The 16,345-nt window shown below is 40.7% G+C and overlaps 1 protein-coding gene across 4 annotated transcripts in view; it reads left to right on the forward strand.

The window, feature by feature from the left end:
* The window catches only part of GATA3 (GATA binding protein 3), a 79,666-nt gene extending 64,674 nt beyond the window's left edge, over positions 1 to 14,992 (forward strand). For 3 of the 4 annotated variants that reach the window (XM_042470874.1, XM_042470876.1, XM_042470877.1), the window contains exons 5-6: positions 7,131 to 7,256; positions 13,539 to 14,992. In XM_042470874.1, the coding sequence (XP_042326808.1) occupies positions 7,131 to 7,256; positions 13,539 to 13,823 (411 nt within the window). In that variant the 3' untranslated portion in view covers positions 13,824 to 14,992. The remainder of the gene's footprint in view (positions 1 to 7,130; positions 7,257 to 13,538) is intronic. The other variant, XM_042470875.1, reaches the window with a different exon arrangement.
* The last annotated feature ends 1,353 nt before the right edge of the window (positions 14,993 to 16,345 follow it).

The following is a 16,345-nucleotide window of genomic DNA, read 5'->3' on the forward strand; positions in this document are numbered from 1 at the left end:
CACTCTTGGCACTGAAGTTTTTGGGCCAAAACTGAGACCAAGAGATGGCCCCAGCCACGTCGTTTAACATTATGCATTAAATGGCAAACACAGTTACTTGCAGCTTGTCATTCAAGCATGCACATGTACACACAACACACACTGTGTATATTTTCCTATTTGGAAATTAAGACAGAAATCTTAGCTAAGGGGCTGTTCCCAGAAACGAGAAAGACTGGAGAAGAAACCTTTAATTTAACCTTCCAGCTTGTAGCCAGAAGGTGAATGCAGAGCAGTGGGGAGGGTGAGCTCTGGTTCCCAAAACAGGGATGGGAGGAGGAAACAAATTTAGTAAATACAGAGAGCCCCTTTGAGAGTCTTTGTGAGTTGCCACAACAAATCAATTTCCATCCTTGTCTCCCACTTTCTCCAAACTGGTGACTAAGGATCAGGTGACCCTAATACTGGACCAGATAGGCAGATACATCTGAATTACAGCTGGTCTTTCACATTTGCAGCTTTGATTCTATGCAGATTTGATTAATATGTTCTCTCTAGGAATCTCTAGGTCCTCCAACCCAACTCTGCCAGAAGTTGACCATAGCTGCACAGTAAAGGGTCTAGAGGTTTCTAGAGAAAACACTTCTCTAGGCATTTGTAGGTCCTCCAGTGCAATTCTATGGTCAACCGCTGTTGGATGTTGGCCGTAGAGTTGCATGGGAGGACGCAGAGATTCTTTGAGAGGTGTTCTCTCAGGAAAAAACCACATGTTTTTTATTTGATTTCCCCCCATATTCATGGGGGTTTTGTGCCCCTAACCCCAGAGGATATGGAGGGCCCACTGTAGTATGAAACAATTTCTCATGTTCACAAAATGCTAGTGTACTTCTAAGTTCAGTAGAGTTCTTGGCTTTCTGGAGTTCTCCTGGCTAGAAAGTCTAATAGAAGTTCATTCAGGTGGACTTGACATCTGTGTAAACCAGAGTTCTAAGGAAGACCAATGTGCCACCACAATAGAAAACAAAGAGGACATTTCTAATCCCTCTTTGGAGAAAGCAGTCTGATTTTCCTGGCTGGGTGCCATTTCCCCTTCACACAAATCACAAGCAGAAGGTTAGGTGCCACCTCAATTTATCCCGGCTGTTTTCTTTAAAAGAAACATTGCTCTAACCCTAATTAACAGAGAGATGACTTTGTTCTGTTCCTGAAAAAAAAAAAAAAAAAAAAAAAAACAAAAGAAAACAGGGGGAACCCCCCAAATAAATACTTTGTGGGAAATAAATGCACTCCTGGCTTTTGTTTTTGATGTATTTTCCCTCCTTGCATTTCTTTTTAATTGCAAGAGCTGACTTCCCAGGAAAAATCTGCAGATTGGAGATAATAGATATAAAAAACCCAGTAGGTTTTTAAAAAGAGACACAGCCTCTTTCAGCCACTACAGCAACCTGATCCAACATGGGTAGTTTCCATCAGTTGTAGTTTCCATCAGTTGCTATAAGCCTGGGCAGTGGTCAGAGATTATGAAAGTTGTCATCCAAACCATCTAGAGGGAAGCAGGTTATACTAGAGAAACACAACAAAGTAATAATAAAAGGTTTCCCACAAAGTGACTCACCTAGCTAGAAACAGAACTCAGGAAAATTACCTTTTTGGACTATGCCTCCTATTATTTCTTAGCTAGCATGACCATGGATTTGGGGAGCTGTAGCCCAAGTTATGTAAGGTAACTTTTCCAAAGCTGTGGCTTAAAGGGTCTGCATGAAACTTGTGCTCTAGCACTGGGCTATAGTCCCACATGAACTTGAAGATATCTTTTGGTAAACATGGAGCGAAAAGGAGGCAGCACAAAATTCTGTTCAATCAGTCAGTCAGAGGTTTGATCGATCAGACAGAGTGACAGACTGTCCAATCAATTAATCAATCAATCCAAAATTGCAAAGGAGGAACCAGCGTTTGAAAATGCTAATTTATTATGTAATGTTAGATCAATACATTACTGCCCCAAATTTCCACCAAAGGGATTAAAACAAGCAACACCCCTCCCCCAAAATTGGGTATTAAAAATGGTAATGTCTTAAAAGTTGGACATTGCTGGCCTTTGAACAGAAAAGCTATGTGATATAATTAATATACTCAAACACCTAAAATATGGATACATGTGTACAGCCACACCATCCTGAAAATACCAGTCCTGTGTCAGATCATCCATATCACATCATATGACATCAAGATTTTGAAAACCTAGAAACTATCTTCCTATCCCCAATCTCTGCTCAAGATCTGTTTCCTTCATAGCTAGAGTGTGAGTGTTAGTAACCTGTCCTTGCTCTCATATCCAGTTTGACAACGTTTGCAGCCCAAAAGTGGCTAGCAAGCATTTTTCTGGCTGCATGCCTTAACCAGGTTCTGTATGCCTTTCTTGGATCAGTTGGGGACTGCCTCAGCATTCCAGTGGATGCTGCATCCATATCACCAGGGATCACAAAAGTGGGATCTAGGGGCCGCATGCTGTCCATGGGCTGCTTTATGCCTACTTCTGCTCCAGCACTTAAATTATAGAATCATAGAGTTGGAAAACCCAGAAGTGTTGTGAAAGGTGCTTCTGAGTGTGTGAGTGACTGACTACTCATGCAGTCCAACCCCATGCCACGTAGGAAGACACAATCCAAGCACTCCTGACATATGGCCACCCAGCCTCAGTTGAAAACCCTCCAAAGAATGAGACTCCATCATACTCCAAGACAGTGATGTATTCTACTGTCCAACAGCTCTTACCATCAGAAAGTTCTTTCTTAGGTGGAATCTCTTTTCCTGTAGTTTGAATCCATTGCTCTGTTTCTGGAGCAGCAGAAAACAAGCTTGCTCCATCTTCAATATGATATCCCTTGAAATATTTAAACATGGCTATCATGTCACCTCATAACCTTCTCTTCTTCCGGCTAAATATATCCAGCTCCCTAAGCCACTCCTCATTCCCTACTTGATTCATGGGGAGAGGTGGGTAAGAAATAATAATAATAATAATAATAATAATAATAATAATAATAATAATAATAGTAGTAATAATACATGGCTTCATACATAGTTATATCTATAGTATGCACAACATAGGGATATTTTTCCTCCTAAATTGCTGCTGGGCTTGTGGAAGACTCACTGCTAGTCACTGGAAAGGTTTCTCAAGACTCAGCAATGCTGATGCTAGGTCTTGTATGACAAGTGGAGTGCCAGTGTTTTATGAGCCAAAACACTGGCACTTCACTTCCTACCTAGCTCCAAACAGCACCCACTGGCTGTCTTCCCAGTCACTTCTCCTCAGTCCTAGCCTTTTGGTGTGTCAGTGCTGCACAAGTGCAACACACATACAGACACCTTTGTGTTGGGCTAGAGAGCATTGGCACCAGCTGGGAATGGGTGGAGATGGGTGCTCACACTTTAAAGCAAACAAGCATGTAAAAAACAAACATTGTGTTCTCCTAGTACTGCTTGCCTTGAGATTGGTCCCCTTGTCAGAGACTGGGGAAAGGGTAGCAGTTCTATGAGACATCTGTATACAAAGAGATTTTGCACAGTAGGCCCTTAGTATCAGCTGGTGTTTGGTTCCAGGACTCCCTGTGGATAACAAAATCCATGGATGCTCATGTCCCATTATATACAATGGCCTAGTAACATGGTGTCCCTTATATAAAATGGTAAAATCAAGGATTCTCTTTTGGAATTTACATATTTTTTGAATATTTTCAAGTGTAGATGGTTGAATCCATGGATAAATAATCTGTGGATAGGGAGGGCCGCCTGTAGTACTTTGAAACTAACTGAATGAAAGAAGTTAGTAGCATGAACTTTAGTAGATTTGAGCGTACTTTGCATGTTAGAATTCATGGGAACCATCTCTGCCGAAGGACTAGCAAAGCAACTTCTGGCTAGAATGGAGCAGGTGGAATACTGCTTTGGTTCTCCTGTTGGTTTGAACTTCAGCTCCCAGTATCCATGACAGTTGCTCATGGTGATTGAGGCTTCTGAGGGTTGGCATCTAAAGGCTAAAACCACCCTGGTAGACCATACTGGAACTTAGGAAAGGGTACTTTTCTGTGTTGCTGTGATACATTGACCCTTTTTCTAGGATTCACCAACTTGAGTGTTTGTCAAATTAAGGTTAATGTATCCTTGGTAGTTTCCTGTACATTGCTGTTGATGATATGTGTTTTAGCCTGGTGGATCATTTTATTTATTTATTGAATATCTATCCTGCCTTTTTCCCACAGTGGGATTCAAAGTGGCTAGATAGGATTCAAGGCAGCTTCATGTGTTGTGCAGGTCTAGTCTGTAAGGGAACATTGGTTGTGTCAATACTGTCAGTGCAATGTGATAGATTTCTACAGGTGCTCCAAAGAAATTATTAATCATGCTTTGCCGGGAGTGATTGTAGCCACATTTTCATGATATGGAAATGAGTTCTGTTAAATTCAGTAATTAGCTAATGATGAATGGACTTAAAGTTGAAAAACAGCCTCTGTGGTATTCTTAAGGACAGATACCCCTTGCATTGTAGGTATCTTATCTAGTAAGTGCAAGATCTTTATGGTACTTTTATGGGGAACAAATGCATACTCTCCAGCATTTTGTCAAAGAAAAGAATGACATGTGTAGCCAAACAACATCAATGTGTGATCAAGATGACTGAAGTTATTAACAAGGAAGAACACACAAGCTAGAGGAGGCTGCAGCAGCTGCTTTTGCTTGACGTTACTGGGAAGGGTAAGACTTTGCCTTCTCCTCTCCACCTTGCAGAGTTGACTGAGTGCAGACTACTTTTGCTCTTGGAACAAAGTTTGCAGCTGAGTAAGCTGAGGACAAAGTGAGAGGAGGAGAGAGAAACTGAGCCATTTTAAAAGCAACTGAAAAATCAGAATGACAGAGAATTGATCAGGACTGTCCCTGTCAAATTAGGACAATTGGAGGCTATGCAATTGATGTTTTTGTACCAATCACATATATGTGTCTTGAAGTGTTGGGGAGGGTGTCTGTATTCCGTGATATGCCAAAATTCCATTGGGTGTGAATACTATGTTCTAAGTTATGAAATATTGCTAATATACCTTTGGCCTATATACTCTGAAAGTGTCAGGTCCCATCTGATCTGGGAAACTAAGCTGCATTAGGTCCGATTAGTTCTTGGAAGAGAGACTGCCAGGGAGCACCAAGCACTGTAGGCTATATTTCAGAGGAAAACAGTGGCAAATCGCTTCTTAGTATTCTTTGCCTAACAATATCCTACTAAATTCATGAGGTCACTACTTGAAGGCACCTACTTTACTTACTTTATAAATTCAGCTTGACAATTTAATTAAGAAATTTTGGGAGTCACAACAGGTTTGTGACTTAGTAAGATAAAGGGAAGGCTACAAATGTCTCCTAGATGTCCCCTAGTAGTTGCCCATGTTTGATATAAATAATCTTCATGCTTTAAGTGCCAGTTCTCATGCAGTGCAAACAGTAGCCTTCAGATAATGGCTGGAAGGTATATCAGCAGATGCAAGGGAACCTCAGTTTTTACAAAAGTACAAACAATCTTTTAGGGCAAAGAAATCTTTAGGAGGGAGAGGAAGTCCTGAAGAGCTAAATTTACACTGTGCATGCTCAGGGGCCACAGAATTAGAGAGTGGTGAGGAAGAAAACTGGCTGGCAGGAGGATTGGAGTATTCTCAGTAGTGGTGCCCTACACTGCAATATTTTTTTGCAGGTCCGTTTATTCAGAATACTGTATATATCCCTGGCATCTTCTAAGTGGCATTAAAATGGGATAAACAGAAGCTGAACTAAACCTATGGTAGATATAGCACCATGTTTCCTTGGCATGGCTAGAGCATTAAATTAGCTTTTAAACCAAGCTGAAAAGCTGGAAGGCAGATAGTAGGCCAGTGAAGAAGCTTGTCACTTAAATACTATTTCCCTTCTGGAATGTGATGCAATAAGAGTCAATATTTTGTTAGAGAGTGAGAACAGGTTGCTCTAAGGTAGCAGCCAAGGGTTTAGCCGTTAGCTAAACTGTTATTGTTCCGATCTCCAAGCAACTTACTAGCTGGCCTTATGCAACACCTTCTCACTCAGCCACCTATCTCTAAAATGGATATAAACAGTATTTGGTGGGATAAATGGGAAATATTTTTAGAGTTGAGAAAAAACACTATATGAAAATGGACACATCTCACTAAGGCAACTGAACAAAAATGGTCCGGAGGACTTGTCAGTGACATCTTAATACAACATGCTACCCTCCACATGTGTTGTCCTATGATTCCCACCACTTACAGCAAAGCCTATCTTCAATTGATGCTGGAGATGATGGGATTTCTAGTCTAACATATTTGGGCCAGAACAACCTGGCAAATGGTGTCTTAAAGTATCAAAAATTGGCTTTCTAAAATGAGAGGGGGAAAAAATGTTTCACACTTGGCATTGTCTCACATGGATGGTGTATCTCATCCCTGTTATGTGAGCAAGGGCTTGTTACAGTGGTCATTTGGCATAAGAAAAATGTACTGCACATATTCAAAAAAGGACTATTATCTGTCTTGTTACTTCATGTGTTCCTGATGTTCTTGAATCTTTTTTTTTTGTGCTGCTTGTATTTAGGAATTCTTTTCTCATGTAGATGGAAAAATAATGGGGAGACGTTCTTATATTTGTTGTGTTATCATAGGAATTATAGCATCAGTGATAACAATAAATTTTGCATGATGTAGGAATAACAGCTGATGTATATATGTTTTTAATTTTATTTAATCAGTGGGGCTTTTGCTGATAAAAATGCAACCGACATCAGCCTCACGTTCCTTTGATACAATGCTGCCTGATGCATAAAATAGGTTACTCATCATTAGAATAAATTCACTGAAACCAATGAGTTCCGACTTATGTCTCATTAAGTTCAATGGGTCTGCTTTAGGTTAAGCCTACATTCAGATCCAATATAGATGTTTACAACTATACCGTGATTGCACTGAGTCTTGTTTTGTCTTGCTTCTTGCAATGGATCTTTGGGATGGCTTTAGTTTTGCACTCTGGACATACACCCAGACTTCACAGTCTTGAAGAGTCCACTTTCTGATGGCTTTATGATGTGGTTGTGTTCTCTCTTTTCTCTTTAGTCAGCTGCAAGAAGGGCAGGAACATCGTGCGCAAACTGCCAGACCACCACCACAACCCTGTGGAGGAGGAACGCCAATGGCGATCCAGTGTGCAATGCCTGTGGGCTATATTACAAGCTCCACAATGTAAGTGAGATGGTAACTCTTTCATTAATGCCTCTGCAATTAAGCTATGCTACCTTCTTCCTATTTTCTTTTTAATTTATTAAATTAAATATACAAATGCAATGGCAAAGTCAAATTAACTGCAAAACTCATCTTGTCAGCTTTTCCTTAGGGCTCCTAATGGTTGGATACAATGTACTTCAATCCACATGTGCGTTGCTCATTGAACTAATGCATCTTGAATTGAAGTTTGCTGGTAGAGGTTTATATCTAGAGGTGAAGAACATCTGGCCTGGGTGAAACTCATACTTCACTCTCCAGTCTTGTCAGTGCTGTTTTAGCTGTGTAAGGGCTGAGAGTCAGAAAATGAGTTTGCTCTTCCTGTGTATGATGTCAGGTAGATTGCCATCACATAACTTGGTGTAAAGGTAGCTGAAGAGAGGCACGGGCATTTCAGAAAGAACCTGTCAAACAAGAGCAGATTATAGTCATCTTGGATCATAGCAGCCCTAATGAAGAGACATTTTAAGGACATGGGCTGGACTGGATGGCCCTTGTGGTCTCTTCCAACTCTATGATTCCATGCCATTTTTTTTATTCCTTGCTAGGCATTAGAATAATACAACTGGATGATGCAGGGAGAGGCTGATTTCAGTTGCTCTGCTTTGATGTCCCTTGTAGTTTTTTTAGTTGTTATTTCCTTTTACGTCACCACAGGCAGAGTCCTTCCTCAAAAATTTTCATTTAAACCCCTTCTGAAGACTTTTGGGGTTAGATGGTGGTAGCTTTTCTGAATACATTAAGTCATTTCCGACTTAAACCTGTTTTAGATGCCCTCTTGCTGTTTTCCCCTCTGTTTCCTCTCTAGAGTGATTAAAAGAAAAACAAAAATCTCACTCCAACACCTATACAATGAAATGAATCATCTGATGGTTTTCTTAAGACAAAAATATTACCTTTTTCAGGGACTGATACTAAAAAAGTGGGTTACTCGTCTCCTATAGATGCTGTTTCATACCTTCCAGCATTTCACAGATGAAAACTTGGATATATGTGAACACGCAACCTCACAGTATGGTCAAGATGGCAAAACTTATTAATAAGGAAGAACATACAAGCTAGGAGAGTCTGCAGCAGTTTGTTTTTACTGGAGCTTACTGGGAAGGGCAAAATTCCACTTTCCCTCGCCATTCCCCCTTCTGAATTAAATGGAATGCAAACTACTTTGATCTCAGTCCTTTGAACTCAGGAGCAGTACAGACTGCCGAGAAACGGTGGCCTTCCACCACCTGTTTTTACTCCGGAGGGATGGCACAGCCCCCAAACTGTGTGCTGTCTCTCCGGAGTCAAAAGAACCCAGATAAAATGGGTACTTTTTGCGCCACCATAGTTATGTCATGAGTGTGCCAATGGTGCACTCATGATGTAACTGGCATGGTGCAATGTGCGGACGCTATGTGTCTATTACGTCATAGTGGCGGCACCCATGTACATGGGATGCCGCCATTACTGCACCACCGGCATGCATTAGGGTTAGGGACCGTGCGGTTGCCATGCGGTCCCTAACCCTAGAATTGGTGTGAGTATACCGCTTTAAAGGTGTTCTTCTTTGGAGGACTTTTAGCAGAGGCTGGATGGCCATCTGTAGGGGATGCTTTGATTGAGATTTCCTGCATGGCAGGGGGTTGGACTGGATGGCTCTTGTGGTCTCCAACTCTACGATTCTATGATTCTATGGCGGTCTGTATCGCACCTCAGTCTGCAGCAGTGGAAATAAATTGAGGACCAAGGAGGAAAGTGGGAGGAACAGATAATAAATGAGACATTTTAAAAGGAGCTGAAAAACGGATTACAATGGATTTTTGGGGACTTTCCCTGCTAAATCAGAACAAGTAGAAGGTATGCTGTTCCTGGGCTCCATCTGCTATCTCCATCTGTCTGTCTTTATTTAGTCAAAGCATTTACATTTATTTATTGAAATAATTTAAAGCCTCTCAGTGCCCCAAGATGAGGTACAATGCATAAAAACACTAAATGCATGAATAAACCCTTTAAAAATAGATTGAAAACACTCCTTAAAAATAATTTTAAAACCAAAGATTGTTAAAACAAACAGTGCAACTGCCTCTGGTTTTAAGAGCTAAAGATCACATGAAACAACACAAACTCTGAAGGAATGATGTTAAAGAGAGTTTCACATTCAGGGTGCTGCTATAGAGAAAGCCCTGCCACAGTTACCCACCAATCTAGCTGTGTGGGATAGGAGGACATGAAGAAGGCCTCCACTTAGCATCTCAAAGTTTGGGCTGGCTCATATTAAAGGAGGTGGCCTTGCAGATATCCTGTTTTAATATCTTTACTATTTTGACTACTTAAAAATATATGATCAAGCAGCTAGATTATGAATAGAGCCAGCCATTAGGCTTTTTAAATCCACTGTCAGTTGAATTCTGGTACTACTCAAAGACTACATCAAAAGCCTAAAGCAGAGTTTAATACAGGTTGAGTTTCTGTTGTCTGGAATTCCAAAATCTGAAATATTCCAAAATCAAAAATTGTCCATATGAGTGGCTGAGATAGTGACACCTTTGCTTTCAAATGGTTCAGTGTATACAAACTTTGTTTCATGCACAAGATTATTAAAATAGTGTGTATAAAATTACCTTCAGGCTATGTGTATGTATAAGATGTGCACAAAAAGTAAATGAATTTTATGTTTAGAATTTGGTTGTGCAAATGCAAATATTTCAGAATCCGAAAAACTCTGAAATGCAAAGCATTTTTGGCCCCAATTTTTTTGGATAAGGGAGACTCAAACTGTAACATGGAGTCAAATTCAGTATAGAAGAGATGAACATAACAAGCAGATCATGCAGCACTTTCCAGTGCATATGGTCAAAAGCAACTTTAATCCAACCTTAGTCATTACCCCTTCCAACTTTTCTACAAGGTTTATGTCTCAGTAAACATGAACAGAATTGCACTGGTTTGGATGAACAAATAGTGACCTGGTAGAAATCATTTTGCCATATTACTTCTCCCTTGGTTTTTTCCTGGTTCATACCTTCTCTCTCAATTTGGCAGGAACAGTCCCAGTTAATCCTCTATTGTCCCACTTTTTCAGCTGCTTTTAAAATGTCTCAGTTTCTCTCTTCTCCTCTCACTTTCCCCTTTTGTCTTTGGTTTACCTCAGGTAAATTGAGTTTAAAGTGCAAGAAGTAGTTTCCACTGAATTTACTCAGCATGGAAAAGAGGAGAGGAGGGAGGAAGGTGTTAGCTCATGCAAAATCAAACTGCTCCACCCTCTCCTATCTTGTATGTTCTTCCTTATTAATAACTTTTGCCATCTTGACCACATTCTGATGTTGCTTGACCACACACATAATTTTCATCTGTGAAATGTTGGAGGGGATACTCTTTTTTCTCTCTGCTTTTCTCTTCACACAAGGATAGGGAACCCATGACCTTCTGGATCTTGTTGGATTGCATGTCCCAGCATTGCTCATCACTGGCTATGCTGACCAAGGCTGCTGGGATATGCAGCCCAATGACAGCTGGAGGGTAGAAGCTTTCTCATTCTTACCATTAAAATAAATAAGACAACAACATGAACAGCAAAATAATGTGGGTGCCACTCCTATGAAACGCTATAGGTTTTGGACATGATTCACCAGTTGAAAAACAGAGTTAGTGGCTAATGGGAAGGTCTCTGTACTGGCCTATGATGTCTCATAAGCACTCGGCCAAATTTGGGCAAGTTCAAGTTGAGAATGAAGCATATTAAGAAACCACATCCTCCAGGTTTTAATTTTCCTTGCAAAAAAACCCAGCATCATCTGGGTTACATCAACCTCCTTCACTACCTTCCAGATGTGTTAGAAGACAACTCCCATCAGCCAAGCTAGTTCATCCATTAGCTGGGGGTGATAGGAACTGCAATTCAGCCCATCTGGAGAGTGCTGGGCCAGGGGAGGAGGCTGAGTTTGAACTGGAGCATGGAAAAGTTACTTTTCTGGATTATAGCTCCCCAGTTTTTCCAGATAGCATGATAGTGAGGGATTATAGGAATTGTGCCCCACTAAATAATATTTCAATGTTCTGATTGGAACACAGAACGGTTTGGGCTTGTTTGGTGAAGGAAACCTTTTCTCTTCTGCCCCCTTTTTCATGATAATTTTGAGGGTTCTACAGAGTTGCTAGAAGCTGGTGGAAGACATAGGTAGGGAATGCTCATGGAGAAGGCCAGTCTAGAGATCAGCAGAAAGGAAGGAAAGATGGGTCAACTCTAGGTAATAATAATATAATAATAAAATGTATTTATATTCCGCCTCTCTGCAAAATGCAATCGGGGCAGCTAATGCAATCCTATTAATAGGAATACTGTATTAAGAAGTAGGCATTGCAGATATTAATATGTCAATCTTGAGGGACTTTCTAGCTCCAGCTTTTAGGTCCTTTGCTTATGTCAGTGTTCAGATATAGGTGCAAAGATACTTTTAGATAATAGTCTACTCTGTGTTTCAGTATGTATAGGATGAAGAGTTCTTTAAATGGTATTATAGTTGACCCTCTGTATGCATGGATTTTTAATCCATGGATTCAGCCATCTCTGGCTTGAAAATATTTTAAAAAGTACATAGATTCCAAAAAGCAAACCTTGATTTTGCCATTTTATATCAGTGACACCATCTTACTATGCCATTATATTTCATGGGACTTGAGCATCCACTGATTTTGGTATTCACAGGGAGTCCTGGAACCAAAGCCCAGTTGATACCAAGGACCCACTGTACCTTAAAATGTGGCAAGAAATCTCATTTCTATGTTTGAGGGAGCTTCTTTTTTTATTCAGAACTCTTTAAATATGCATGTTATTTATTTTTTCAGAATATTTATGCCCTGCTTGCCTCAGTCTCATTCTTTTCCTTTCATTCTGATTAATTTCATTTCTGCCTCTTTATGTTAGTCACAACATCTGTATTTCCCCCAAAAGCATTCGAATAATTGCAGCTCAGTGTACCAGATTTTATCTGGTGCTTTTTTGGCTCAGATGATCCATTTCTATATGCTTTTATTCTGTTTTGGGCATAAGCGTTACAGAATAGCAGGACATAGTTTGCAACAGATGGACTGAACCAATGGAATCAGCTCAACAGTCACATTAAGCTGAAAACAAAGAACTGGTGATGCCCTGAGAGGGCACCATTTTAATTTCCCATAGGTCTTTGAGGTAAATTTACCTCAGGCCTTTATGGCAGATTTTAAAATGGCGCCTTGTATCTCACTATGGCCACTGCCATGTTATCTGCCTCTCACAAAGGGATAACGTAGGAGCTGATTCACAGAATGCATTTTGATGTTAGCCTGGAACCAGTCCTTTCTTCATAATAGCCTCCTAAAAAAGAGCCAGAACACTTGTTCTCCAGATGCTGTGGGACTGCAGCTCCCATCATCCCTAGCCAACACAAGCAATGGTGATGGATGCTGTGAGCTGCAGTCCAGCTACTTATGGAGGGTTACAAGAGAGCCACCCATTCTCTTGAGCAGGGGTAGGCTGCATGTGGTCCCTGGACATCACTTTTCTGGTCTCCAAAGACTCCAACCCCTCTCTCTTTAAAAAAATGGGCATGATTTTCATGCACTTTTTTGCCTCCAAACAATGCATAAAGGCATAGAAACACAAACATACCCCCGCTCCACCCACATGAGCACCCAAGAATTCAATGCTGCTCCCAAATGCTTCCATTTTTGCCTGCTGTCCTTCTCAAAATGGTGGTAGGAAGGAACACCATATCACCTCCTATCACCATTTTGAGAAGGACTGCAGAGAAAAACAGTGGTATTTCAGTGTACTGTGTCATGCCCTTCAACTATCCTGCTTTGTCAGGATCAGTCCTGATTAACCTTCTGTCATTCCATTTTTTCATTGGTTTTTGAAATGTCCCAGTTTTCTCCCTTCCTCTTCCTTTCTCCCTTCGTTCTCTTCAGCTTACTTCAGTTTCTGCAAAGTACAAAAGCAATTTATATTTTATTTATTCAGAAGAGAGGGAAAGGAGAGGAGACAGTGGAATTGTGCTCTTCCCAGTTGGCCCTGGCAAAAGCAAACTTCTGCAACCTTTCATTTTGTGTTCCTCATTTGTTATCTTGATCATCCTTTGCTGTTGCTTGCCTGCACATGTCCTGGCTTTAATCTGAGAAACGCTGGAATGAAAGGGAATGTCTAGAGGGAGTTATGAGGTTTTTGGGGAAAGCAGGGATGGAGACGCGACAACCCCACAAAAAAATTAATTGATTTTTGTTTAGATTAACAGACCCCTGACTATGAAGAAGGAAGGCATCCAGACCCGAAACCGAAAAATGTCTAGCAAGTCGAAAAAGTGCAAAAAGATTCATGACAGCTTGGACGATTTCCCCAAGAGCAGCTCTTTCAACCCGGCCGCCCTCTCGAGACACATGTCCTCCATCAGCCACATTTCGCCCTTCAGCCATTCAGGTCATATGCTCACCACGCCGACCCCAATGCACCCACCTTCCAGTCTGTCTTTTGGACCTCACCACCCATCCAGTATGGTCACTGCCATGGGCTAAGAGCATGCCTGGGGAAGAGAGAGATGGAGAGAGAGAGAGATAGAGACTTCCCTGCCTGATTGCTTTTCCTTTAAAGTTCTCAAAATGAGAGGACGTTTTCTATGGACTTGCCTTCATTGCTGGCGAGAGAGCATTTTTGAACATTCAAAGCCCTTGGGAAATGGATGGAGAAAGACAAAAAAACTAAGAAGGAAAAAGGAAAAAAAGGAGTACTTTTAAAAGTTGGTTTGAAGGCATAAAAACAAACAGTCTCACGGAAAAGTGACCATTGGCTGCACTCTCGAGTGTGTTCCTTCCACCACCAAATTGGGATTCCCATTTGTGAATAAACCATACGGACACAAAATCACTCTTGAACTGGGTTTCTAGTGCTGTGAAGATGATACAACAGGGCACCCTGCCATCCCTCTTCCCCCTGCCCTGAAACCCCAGTCCCAAGCAGATCGATGCAGAACACTGTATAACTTATATTGTAAGAAATAATGTACATTTTTGGAGAAGACTGTGACATCTGGTTAGCTGTGTAAAAAAAAAGGAAAGAAAAAACTAAACAGTTTGGAGTTTTTGGTCAAAGCACCACAAACAAAATATTGAGACAAACGTGATTCATGGTACAATTCGAGAGGAACGAGGTCAAACTGGCAAATGGACAAACTGACAGTTGTGGGGTTTTGTTTTTTTGCTTCTCTCTCTTTCTCTTTCTCTCTTTCTTCACTTACTGGCTCAAGTTGTTTTGATGCATTAAAAAAATAAATTAATCCAAGTTGTAGGCAAATCATTCATTCCAGGCTATGGGCCTCTGAATTAAGGGGGAAATTTCTGAACAGTTTCAAGGCAATCAGTGTGACATTCCGCTTCTTGCCACGATGAGTTTGTCCAGGCCTATACGCATTGTGAACAAGTTCTTGTAATTGTTGTTTGTATGTATAACTCAAAGCACCAAAATAAGACAAGATGTAGATTTATTTCATCCTATGATACAGACTGAATGGTTGTACAAATTTTACTTACGGCTGGTGTTAAGAACTGCGCTTTTGGTTTTGTTTTCATATTTTTCCTCCTTTTTTTGGAGAATAAACTAGATTAAATTCTGTTGATTTGATGTTGGCTTGTGCTTTGTGGAAGAACAAGAACTCTGTGACATAAATCCAGTTGTTAATACCAATTACAGTAAAATCATTGAAGCAATGGGATTTACATAAGTGTTAACCTACCATACATCAATTTGATTGAATCTACTGTTACCTGATCTGGATGGGACTATCCATTGGTTTAGGTTTCTCTGCATGAATAGAGACAGCATGGTGTAGTGGTCTGAGCACTGGATTATGACCAGGGTTCTAAGCCCCATTTGGCCATGGAAACTCACTGACTGACCTTTGGCAGGTCATACTCTCTCAGCCTGAGAAGAAGGCAATGGCAAACCTCCTCTGAAATTTTTTTGCCAAGCAAATCCTTTGAGAGGGTCACCATAAGTTGGAGTCATCTTGAAGGCAAACAACAACAACAACAACAACAACAACATAGTTCCTAGCCATAAGTAGTCAATTACTGTTATAATTATAATTTTATGAAGTAATTCTGCATTCTCACTTTTCAAAAAAAATAAAAAGTCCCAAAACATTTACTTGAAGAATCCATGTGAGTAACACACTTGCCTGTGACAAAAAACACCTAAGTAAGACAATGTTAAATGCATACAACAAAGCCTAAAGCAGCACCATGGGGCACCACATGAGTTACAATTACAGCCATGTGATTTTCTTTCACCATAATTTGTTGAGGCTTACACCCCTGTTAGTAACCCAAAATTTAACATGTCAACAGTGTTTCAAAAGTGTCTTTCAAAAACTGATCCTGTCTGTGATCTCCAGATAACCCTCGTGGATCTCAGTAGAAGATGTAATCACTTCACATCTAGCTACAGGGATATCACTCAGAGCATGGATGGTTATGTGAGGTGGGCTTCAGTGGCAATATGGTCTGTCTGGAGTGGTGGTACTAAATGGCTCAGCATAGAGTAGATATGCAGAACTACTATGCAACACCGAGCCATGCAGGATGGGGGCTTAGCGTTCTGGATGCTCCTGACAATATGAACAAAACCACATTCTCCAACTGTCTGTATTGACTAGACAAGGCCAGCCCTTCTATTAGGCAGAGGGAGCTTCTCTGTGCTAAACAGCTGCTTTGTTCCCTCTGAGATAGCCAACTGCTTTTGGGAGAGGTGGAGGACACTAGCCAATTCTGAAGAAAGACTTTACATGGAAGTGGGTCATTTTATCTTTCATTTCAAGTAGCATTGGTTCACCTTGAATCACTTTTTGAAAACCTGGGCACGTCCCATCCTCCACTGTAGACAACACAACTCTAGATGTACCAGTGGTCTGAATTTTCATTTCCATCAAGATCCCAGAAATGAACTCTGGGGGAATTGGATTTATCCTGTATTAAATGTATATGATAAATTTCACGCATGTGAACACTAAGTTTGGTTCGACTAAATCATAGAATCATAGAAT

This window comes from Sceloporus undulatus, chromosome 5, assembly GCF_019175285.1.
Source record: "Sceloporus undulatus isolate JIND9_A2432 ecotype Alabama chromosome 5, SceUnd_v1.1, whole genome shotgun sequence".
Taxonomy (NCBI): Eukaryota; Metazoa; Chordata; class Lepidosauria; order Squamata; family Phrynosomatidae; genus Sceloporus; species Sceloporus undulatus.